General features: G+C 37.8%; 1 protein-coding gene and 2 pseudogenes across 15 annotated transcripts in view; all 3 read right to left on the reverse strand.

Annotated features, from left to right (window-relative positions):
* The window catches only part of Nrg1 (neuregulin 1), a 1208067-nt gene that overhangs the window by 28709 nt on the left and 1167797 nt on the right, over positions 1-11561 (reverse strand). For all 15 annotated transcript variants that reach the window (XM_004637278.2, XM_004637272.2, XM_004637274.3 and 12 more), the window contains one exon: positions 9488-9617. In XM_004637278.2, the coding sequence (XP_004637335.2) occupies positions 9488-9617 (130 nt within the window). The remainder of the gene's footprint in view (positions 1-9487; positions 9618-11561) is intronic.
* LOC105742974 overlaps positions 1-11561 on the reverse strand; it is a 15047-nt pseudogene that overhangs the window by 951 nt on the left and 2535 nt on the right.
* The window catches only part of LOC105742973, a 15055-nt pseudogene that overhangs the window by 914 nt on the left and 2580 nt on the right, over positions 1-11561 (reverse strand).

Below are 11561 nucleotides of genomic sequence, written 5' to 3' on the forward strand. Positions count from 1 at the left end.
TTATAAGCAAGTTGATTTGCTGATCTTGAACATCGGTCTTTTGTGTTTATATTTTATGATAGATTCTTCTCTGTGGATTTTTTTTTTTTTTTTTTGAATCGGGGATTGAACTCAGGCCCTTGAGCTTGCCAGGGAAGCACTTATTCCACTGAGCCATCTCCCCAGCCTCTGGATTCTTAAATAGTATTTATATAGGAACCTCCAGTACTCTCCTTGCAGATTTCTTGCTCCAAGAAAAGCCTTTTAATATTATGTTTACAAGTGAGAAAAAGGCTATGATTAAGAACAAATATTTATCTGAAATTTAAATGTTGTTACTAAAATACCAGTTTACCTAGATTCAATAAAGCAGTAGTATATTAAACAAGACTTCTAATCAGCACCAGCAAAATCAAAGCTGACTTTAAAAAATTACATTTACTTCCAAGTGGCCTTTATTATAATTATGTTCACTCAGTCTTACCTAGTGCTAGATGAAATGGTTTCATTTTAACCCAATATTAAGATAACCTATTCAATGAGGAACATTGAAATTTGCTCTAGCCCTGAGTCTATGAATGATTTATCAAATGTTATAAATCTAGACTGTTAATGTATGACCCAAGCTCTACATTAGTTTTAAGGTAGACTATATTTCTTTGAGCTGCTAAATGGCTCCTAATAGTGAAGCTCTCTATCACTTTTAAAATCATAGCTAAATATGGATACTGACAATGATAGGGCCAGGGGGATGGCTCAGTGGAATAAGCGCTTCTCTGACAAGAGCAAGGGCCTGAGTTCAATCCCCGGTTCTGTCAAAATAAAACAAACAAAACATAAAAGCCAAAAAACTAAACTGACAAACATGATGACTCAACCTGAGCTATGAATAACCTGATACACTATGTATTCAATCAGAGATGCACATACTCCAAGATACATTTTCATACTCCACCAAAGAAATTAGTTCCTTTTTTGGTGGAGATTCTGAACATATTCGAAGATACTCACAGAACCCTCCCCTCAAGAATGTTCTGGCTACCTGGGTTTGGTAATGTTTCACTATGGTCAGTTGATAAGCCATCTTTGACATCCTTTTTCTTCTTTCTTTTTATTCATGGCTTCATCTTTTCCAGCTCTCCCTTGAGCAGAGAAGTGAGTCTATGGCTGACATTCCCTCTCTCCTTAGTCTCACTCCACAATGAAATATTTGGACAACTGGTAAAACATCTTTTCAGTAAAGAAGAGTCTCCATTTTCTTTCTGCTCTTCCTCAATCCTAGTGGTGGCATTTCCTTTCATACCGTACAGTATCTGAAATCATTGATTGGGCAGCTGTGCTTACAAATAGGAAATGATGGAAATGTCAACAAATATGTATTAAAGAATACCCGGGAGCTTGTGTTGGATATTACGGTCTCCTGCTATCACTCTATACACTTGAGATGGCATCTTTCATAATCACCTGAAGAGCACTAGTCTGTTTTTCCACAGTGTCCTATTGCAAACTCCTTCCTCAGCCGGCTCAGCCTCTTGGCCAGAACTTGCCCACTTGAGAGCTGAATATCTGTGTTGTAGATTACTTTTCTTCCCAAATGTATTGTTACTATCAGTCTGCATTTTTCTAAGATGAATCTTATTCTGTTATCAACCTGTAAGTGGAATCTCTTGAAGCCTGTATATGCTTTTCTAATTTGTGTTTTAGTGTTCTTTACAGAATCATCTGTAAAAGACATTTATGTTCTCAGGAGAAGGCCCTCCTTAACATCATTAAAGAAAATATTAAATATAAGAATGTTCCAATAATGCTTCCTTCAGATCTAGCCTATACCTCCCCACCACTGATGAGCTTGTAGATCTCCTCCCATTTCTCTTTTCATTAGGATCTTGGGATTGTTTTTCAACCCATGAGATAACTGGATACAAATAGTGGCCCCATAGGGCTCAAGAATAAATACTGCAGGAAAAGGTGTTAGTTGTCATGGCTTTCAAATGTTGTGCTTCAATATCTAGGAAATACAAATCCAGTAATGAGGGCGGCAGGGCTTATGAACTAAGTCCTCTTGGTGTGAACCTCAGTGCCCTTCCTATGGCTTTGTTTGCACAGCTTGTTCTGAAATGCTCATCCGCAGACTGCAATCCTCTCAGTGTTTACTCAACGAGATGTATCCTTGAATTCGGTGGGGAGGGGGTGCAAAGCAATTTCACCGGTTATTGGATCAATCCACATCCCGTTCATCTCCACATCACTGTGACACAATGACATATTGGCTGCTAATTTGTGGTTTGGTCTTTAGTCTCTGGAGAATGTCCCTCCTGGTCTTATCACACAGCTTAGAGATTCAGAAGAGCTCTGTCATCCTATCTACAATAACAGCCTCATTTTATGATGAATAGTTCCTTTAAATAGTTCCTCTAAATAGGTCCTTTTTAAAAATCATGCACCTTACATATTTCAAAATGATGCATTTCATCTCAACTAGATATCTGTACCTCAAGGTGAGGCCTGCAAGGTCTTTTGTCCTCTCCTGCAGCTCTGTTTACTAGTTCAGGTTCTCACTGTCCTTTCCTTCAGCCCCCTAATATCCTTTCCAGCACTCAGCACATCAATAATTTATAACTGAATCAGTTACTTGAAACACGATTACTATTTGCAGTAATAGTCTATGGTCTGCACGAGGCAGAGATCAGCATGGTTTTGTTCAGCCCTTCCTTCATCCTCAGCATGAGTATGGACCCTGCCATGGGAGAGCCCAGTAAATATGTATGGCTGCTAGCTGACTGGAGAACAGGAGGCTATCTGTTTAGAATATTTCTCAGTGTGTCTGATTTCAGGCAAAATGGCACCTACCTTGATTCCTACAAAACAAAGAGTTTAATTTACTTTGGGGAATCAAAGTCAAAATGAGTTTATAAATACCTAGTAAGCACATGGCACTGTTCTACATACAGGAAAACAAATAAGCAGATATATAACTGGGTGAACAGCATGGTGTCGAGATCCATGAGTCCTGCTATGTTCTCTCCCAAGAGCTGTACCTCGTAAATACTATGGCAGTCAAGAAAAGAGAAGTTTTATGGAAAATTATCGTGTTCATTCTGAAGAAAGAGCTCTTGCAAGGCTGGCACTGCAGTGGAGCTTGAGGTGATTTATAGACTGGAATAAAATCTAGTCCAGCATATATTATTTTCAGCTTTTCCAAATTTCTCTTTCTACATCCTTGATGATGAGGCTGTTGGACACATTTGTGACTTTAAATTATCACTTACTCATTTAATATGTTAAGCTACCTACTTATAAATATTATAGACATGCTCTTCATCATTATTTCTATGCCACTACATTACTTAGTGTCCCCTTCTGCTGGCACGGCTCAACATTTTCTGTGTCCACAGTGCCACTTGCCCGCTCCCAAAACAGCCTGGCTCCTACATATCCTCACAGTCTCCTAGACTCGGCCTCACCTTTAGAGTTCAGAATCTGCCTCTACCATTGAATTTAGGCTTTTGTTTGTTTCTTCCTAGAATGAAACTGCTGGTCCAGGTAGGCAGTTCATTGTGTTTCACGAAACAGATTACTGTAATCTCACTGCCTGCCAGGTGTAATAGGAAGATGCCATAAATGGTGGCTGTTTTTATAAAATCTCCTAATATATGCTCATCTTTGCGTTCCTGCTACTTTAACTGTCAACACTGCACCATTTGGAATATGTTCATGGGCACTGCTTTCATTTTCTTAAATGAACTAAATTCCTAGGGGCCAGTAATGGTATCTTCTATTTTTCTCTGTGTTTTCAAAAATACCTGGCATATCACTCTTCTTAAATGTTAATACTTCACTTACTGAACTTAATTTATTATATCCTAGTTTTATTATATCCTAGTTTTATGACTTTGTCTCCTAGTGTTTCCATAACTGTCTCATATATAACAAATCATGCGGCTGTTTTTTTTTAAATTTTATTTTAGGGATGGGTCTACAGGGTGTTCAAGGTCTCACTACTAGATCAGATTCATAGTGATCTGCCTGTTTACAGCCTCCCAAGTGCTGGGATTACAGGCTTGTGCCACCATCTCAATTGCTGTCTCAGCGGAGCCCCAGGGGCGGGGCCAGCAAGGCAGGCCTGGGGATTGAACCCCTGGCCCCTGTGCCTACTTGCAGGTGCTTTAATCTGCTAAGCTATTTGGCTGGCCTTGGGGCTACATTTTTCCAAACATTAATTATCCAAAATCATAAAAGTCCATGTGTGAGGGCATTGCTCATCTTTTCAATTATAGTTTGCTTGGTTTTCTTTTCTCTTTTGTTCTTTTTGTTTTTACATATAATTAACTCAAATGATTAGAGATATCAAATGATCTGCTAACTGAAAACTACAAAGCTACCTGGTGGCTTCACTTTATCAAATAAAATCTGCTGTTGTTGAATAAAAAGAAAAATTAGGAATTAAACATGATAACATCACCCATTGAGATAGGTGTATACATTTTCCAATGTCTACAGTAAGAATTAATAATCCCACTTACTTTTATTATGAGAGAAAAATTCTTGCTTCCCTAGAGTTCTAAGTATATTAGCAGAAACAAACTCATTTAATTTCACTGATTCCTTGGGAAAAAATGGGGAGAACGTATCGACTCCATGTTATAAAGAAAGATACCGCCCAGAGTAGAAGTAAAAGGACTCAAGACTGTTCACTGGAATCAGGGGTTAAAGCTCTAATCCTCTCATGGTGAGGCTATATCTGTTTACTGGACAGTATTTCAGATTTCTAGACACAGTATGATATAAAATACTTTTTAGATTAAAAAACTGCACTAACATCTTCCAAAATAGTTCTGAAACTGATCAGAAGAGCAGATATAAGAAGGAGAGCAAGGAGGAAAGTCTGGACAATTTCATGTTTAAATGATCTTGTTTCAGTGAACCAAATGACTACGTACAGCATCTGAGGGTATAAACCGGACTCCTTTTCTCATCTTTCCATAATCTGGAATAGTAACTGTTTATTTCCTCAGGATCAATTTTAAATTACTGTAGAGTCAAGAGAAGTATAAAAGATGAGAACCACTGCTCAAATTCCCACACAGTCCCCAAGGGCAAGTCCAAGCAACCAGCAAACCTCTCCTCTGAGAAGTGTTTAACTGTTACATGGTTAATCCATTTGGAACACCTTGTTTGCAATGAAGGACCAAAAGAGATTTGCTGTAAAAATCTTCTACTTCTACTCCCAAGAAGACAACAGTGGATTAGGTGACCAGAGAGACAACTTGGAAACGTCCAGGCTTGTAGCGATTCTGAGTCATGTCTTCAGTAAGGGATAAAGCCGATTTTGAATGATGTGGCTCATGTTCCAGCAGTGTTTTGTTCTAGACAGATGGGCCATATGGAAACTATGAACTGGCTTCATCGACAGGACCGTGGTGAGCCAATACAGCCTTTTTCTGTTTTCTGTTTCTATTCAAAGGGTCTAGTGAATGATACGTGATCATAAGATCCGGTCTACTATATGACTGTCCAAATTCCAAGCAGTTATTGTTTTTAATAGTATAGATATTTTTATCATGTTTTTATTTTTTAAAGAAAAATATACTTTTTTGGGGGGGGGCTGGCTAGGAATGCCTTCAGGGCACGTTTGGCTGGTTGGAGCTGTGGGGATCGAACCACAGCAACCTGAGGCTGACTGCTTTGTTGAAGCAGCCACTCAAATAACTGAGCTAAAGGTCAGACTCCTATACTTTTATTTAATGAAAAGAACTTGGACTATTTTGGATATTAAATATACTATAACTCTTCTTTCAAGCTACTAAGTTACTCTGATGCACCAATGAGATCTTGGTCTAAAAGCGAGAAGAAGGCCGGGATGTGGCACATGCAGCACATCCGAGAATGTGGCACTCTTGAGAATGAGGCAGGAGGAGCACTGCACATTCAAGGCTAGCCTGGGCTACATACACAGTAAGGATAGGGCCAGCAAGACCCTGCCTCAAACAAACAAACAAACAAACAAACTCCAAAAATAAAAACCTATAAAAAGTGGGATAAAGCCAGATGTGGTGGTACAGGCCTGTAATCTCAGCACTAGGGAGGCTGACGCAGGAGGATCATTGTGCATTTGAGTCCAGCCTGTGGAACAAAGTGAGTTCAAGGAGTCAGCCAGATAGCTTAGTGGACTAAAGTGCCTGCTTAGACAGGCTCAGGGAACGAGGTTCAATCCCTGGTGTGCCATGCTGGCCTTACCCCCAGGGCATACTGAGAGGGTGATTGAGATTAGGCATGGTGGCAAGCACCTATAATCCCAGTGCTTGGGAGGCTGAAAACAGGAGGATCAGTACAAGTCCCATCTGTGTAGTAGGACCCTGAAGACCTGTACTAAACACATTAAAAAAAAAAAAAAAAAAAAAAACCCAAAGTGAGCTCAAGCCAGTCTGAACTGCGTAGAAAGACCCTGTTTCAAAAGACAAAAAAAGAAAAGTGTGTGTGTGTGTGTGTGTGTGTGTGTGTGCGCACACGCGGGGGGGTTGCTGGAGAGGACACTATCAAAATCACAGATATTAAAGAGTTTTTCTAAAAAGATCTAATAATTATTTGTAACATTTTCCTACAATATTGTAAGCACAGGAAAAGAACAGAAAGAAGAAAGAGAAGGAAGGAAAAAGAAAAAGAAGAGAAAAAAAGTAAAAAAAAAAAGTGGAATGAGAAAGGCAAGAAGGAAGACAGATATGATTTTCTGAGAGTTAGAAGGCCACCATGATCCACTGCATGATTCATTTCAGGTATGCAGGGTATTCATGGTCTGCTATTCTTTTATTCATGGTTTGCTAATACTTTTTAGAGAAGTTACAAACATAAAAAAATTAAAAAAACAAAAAACAAGTATTTTTCTGGATTGAGCTTAAAATTTAATGAGAAACTGTGTGGGTGAAGAAAAATCACAATTGTTGGCCCAATACCAAAATGGAACAAATGAACAGCACTTAGGTGCTTACAGGACGTGGGAGGCCTAAGAGGAGCTGAAATTAATATGTGCAAAAGGAGCACACTCGCTCCTTAGAGGGCTTTGGAAACCATCACATGCACTCACTCAGCCCATAAATCCTTGCAAGGCTATGATGAAAAATGATCAGATTTCATTATTAAAATTAAAATGTAGTCTGAGATGTTTTTTCTAGAGAAACAAAAATATGAGCCATAGATAATATGGATACAATTGTTTTAAAGAGGGAGGAACTTAAGGACCTACAATTTAAATATTTTTCAAGGAGATTTACTGAAACACAATTACATCGGATGCCTAAGGTTTGGGAAGAACAAGATTTCCTCATGTAATAAAAAATCCTCATGTTTTGCAGATTATAACAGTGACTTCTTATACATTTTTCTTTGATCCCAGAAAATCCCAGAGGAAACTATAAAACCTGTTCGTCCCAATTCCATCCGATCAATTTGGGGCAGACTTATTTGTGCTGGGCTCATAGTAGGTCGGCAGAACTGCTGTTTAAGATTAAAATGGACAGATTTCTGTTTTGATGCAAGCATATTTGAGTAATTTTAATGATCAAAAAGCAAACCTTTAAAATCATATTTTTCAAAAATAAACATAAGTAGTCATGTGAAAAATTCAGATCTGAAAAGAATCATTTTCCTTTCCTGCATAATGTCTCATTTTTATCTTGCCTTTAAATTTTTATGTCTTGGACTTATAACTATTGCCTATCTCCATGAGAGAGACATTTAGTAATTGAGCTCAGAATTCCACACTTCTGATTCCTTGTCTTTCAGTTACTTTAACAGGCTCTATTTGCTTTTGTGAATTGTCTGTCTTCATTGATAAAGCCAGCTGAACAGCTCCCACCACATGTCCCCTCTTGGCACTGCCTCTCTTCTTTTAAATAAAGAGCTTCTGTGGGCATAAAGGAACAATTTGGGAGAAGCTTTGCTCACAGTTACCAGGTCCCAGGAGACAGTACAGACAAACCCTTGCAGGCAGCTCAAGGGACAGCAGAAACACTGCCTATCCAAGGGTTTGTTTGGTCAGTTAGACTTTAAAGTGTAAGTCTTTTAAGATATATTTCATTATTAATAAATATAATTAAGGCTTTCTTAAAATTGGCAAAAGATTATACACTGTCTATATAACATGAAGGGAAATGGTCTTGTTAAGTATTTCTTGTGTCGTTCTCATTTTGCAAATTGCTGTCTTTATTAGGTCAGCTTCCTCCCTAACCTTTAAATTACATGCCAATAGTTTAGGGCAAGAAAAAGATTTTAAAATTTTTTCTTTAAGATAGGCTCTGCTACTTTTATTTTGTTTTTCAGGTTTTTTTTTTTGTAAGGGTCTACAGGGTCTCACTACATAGATCCGAGTCATAGTGATCTGCCTGTGTTCAGCCTCCCAAGGAGCTGGGATTACAGGTGTGCACCACACCTAATCTTCTGCCACTTTTAGAACAATATTCTCATTGCCTATTTTCAATGATGGACTGCTTGTAAAATGTTGTAGATGTTCTACATAACATTTTTCAAGGAATTGCTTTCAAAATATCTTTCTCTGGGGACATAGCCATTGGTATGTGGCAATACAAATGTTTAGGTTCATCATTTCACTAAGATATAAAATATCTTTTACTAATATCAAATAATGAGTCCACATACCCCACATACAGAATATTAATAGGAGACTTAAAATTCATGCCACAATAAACATGTGTATTTTAATGAGTCCTACACATTTATACCATAAAGCTTAAATATTTGATGTGCTAATAGTAGCACTGCTGTATGCTACTTGAAGAAAGAGGGCAAATTTGATATTTCTTAAAGATGAATCAACTCCTCCAGCTCAGTGGAAAGAAAGAGCCCACACTAGATCTAACTAAACATAACAGCAGTGCATGAAAGAATATGGCCTGCTACAGAGAATACTTTACACATATGAAATGCATTTTGGGAACATATGCAAATTGCTTTTCTGTCTAGTAGTAATTTCAACCTGAAGATCATTTTGAAAAGTACTTATGGAACAATGCAACAATCCCAAGGGCGACAGATGTTTCGATGAGGAATATTCTGCCATTCTACTTCTTTAGGTTTTCTAATTCATTTTGAACATGAACATTGGGGTTATGTAGAAACATTAGTTTTTAGCTCAATCAATCCATTGAAATAGAAACTATGAATATGAAAACTATATCTCTCCATAATATTTGCATATGTCTTCAGGGTAACAATGAGATCATGAAGAAAATAATATTATAAACATGAAGGCAAAAAATTCCAAAAACAAAAGATAAAAACCCCATATACATTGAAAAGAGCAAAACGAATTCTGGATACAACAGAGGAGATGACACATGGCATGAACTTTTAAAAATACTCTACAAGTAAAACAGTATTATTCAATAAGATGCAACGGAATTGGAAAAAGAAGCAACATTCACATGATGAGATACAGAGCCATCCGGAAGAAGCAGTTATGGATATAAGCCAGAGCGGGGATTTCTTTTCTTACTTGCACAAGAATCTTGAGGGGTTTGAAAGGTCTTTCACCATGAAACACTCGCCACCATTCACACAGAACGTTTTCTCCTTCTCTGCACATTTCACAAGATGGCTCGTCCCCGTGGTGGATGTAGATGTGGCTGGATAGGAGACAAGGGAGAGGAAGTGTTCACACTGAGCTTTGACCCCTTATAAACAGCCTTATGCTAAAATTCTCTTAAAAGCAAGAGGTTATATAAAGTACAGCCAACTTCCCAAAAGTTTCAGACTTGACAAATAGCAAAGAAACTACTTTGTGTTTGCAATACATAGAACACAGTTAATTAACAGAACACGATGAGAAGAATATAGGTAATTACAAAACAAATTAATTTAATTTCAACTATATAGGAAAAAGGACTCAAATTTTTATAACCATTGTTTTATCTTTTAAAGTAGCTGGAAAAGAGATGCTCTCGTGTCATGAAACACAATCAGTTTTAAAGAAGGTTTGAAGGAATGGTGTCATGTCAGTGACGCACCATAAAATACATAGATTTTTCAACTTATGGTTTATTCACAAGTTTTTCCTTTCCTTTTTTCAGTACTGAGAATTCAAAGCAGGGTCTGTGCATGCAGCACAAGCCCTCTACTACTGTGCAACTTCTCCAGCCCTGACTGCATCTTTAAGACAATGTGTAGACACAAAACAAACAAAAGAAAACCCACAAGGATACAAGATAGTGTATATGCTCCCAAAGTTAAAATATATATATATATATATATATATATATATATATATATATATATTAGTTGAACATACACTGACATAGAAGTCAGAAGTCATTCACTTTACAATTTCTATCATACTCTAATTCTTCTACTCTGATGATCATAGTTGAATATCTGATTGACAACCAATCTACTGGTAGGAAATGAAAAGATACTCTAATACTATACGCATCTTTACAAATGCAGCACTATAAAATTTATCTCTCTTGAACTGAGACTATAGAAACAAGCCTTCACTGTGGTTTCTGACATCTTCATGTGATAACCTGACATTCACTTGTCAGCCTTCACAGTCACGCGGAAGTGAGATTGAAGATGATGCCTGTACAGCTGATGGTGTAGATGAAATGAAGCCAAAGCCCAGTTCTCAGACTCAAAGAGCTTTTGAGGATCAGGACCACCTCTCCTCACTTCCACTGCTGATTATGGTTAGGGCGGTGCTCAGCTTCACCCAGAAAAAGTTAATTCATATAATGTTGGTACTGACACCATCCAGATGAGAAGCAGAACCAATATCAAGCCAGGGAAAATTCTGTTTTTCAGGATGTATTTACTGTCACATTCCTTCAGACTTTTAATCTGTTGTCTTCCTTATCAATTTCTACTTTATTATTTGCATGTAAATTTTGGAAGCTCTTGCTTACTTGACCTATGTGTGCTCCCCCCATCCCTATATCATGCCTTTTATTGGTGGCATTGGGAATTGAGCTCATGATCTCGTGCTTAGAAGGCAGGTGCTGGCCACTGAGCTATATATCCCAGGCCCTACCTTTCATTTTTATTTCCTTCAAAAGTTCACATTTCCTTGTGATTGTTAACCCAATCTCTTTTACTTTTTCTGACTCTCATTTTTTTTTTTTTTTTCAGAACTGGGGATTGAATTCAGGCCCTTGCGCTTGCCAGGGAAGCACTTGTTCTACTAAGCCATCATCCCAGCCCCTTGATTTTCATTCTTATTACTCAGTTTCATAACTGCTTTCTTGCTTCTTGGTCCCATCTAAGACATGTGAAAGTATCACTCACTGCTGCCAGCATAGCATTTGGGAGTAGCAGCTAGGACAGTCCAAAGACAAGGGCTTTGCAGACAGATCTGGCACAAGTCTTTTCCCCTACGAGCTTTGCATCATGAGCCACCTTGATTCTCAATCTTTCCATTTTAAGAAAGCAGGCATAAAAGACATCTCACGAGATGGTTTTTTTTTTTTTGTTGTTTGTTTGTTTTTTTTTTTTTTTTTTTTTTGGTGGTGGCTCCTAAGGGCCTTTATTTATTCTGTTACAAAGTTGCAAGTCACAAGGTTGTCTAGCAACCAACA

This window comes from Octodon degus, unplaced genomic scaffold (assembly GCF_000260255.1).
Source record: "Octodon degus isolate 3935 unplaced genomic scaffold, OctDeg1.0 scaffold00088, whole genome shotgun sequence".
NCBI classification, from domain to species: Eukaryota; Metazoa; Chordata; class Mammalia; order Rodentia; family Octodontidae; genus Octodon; species Octodon degus.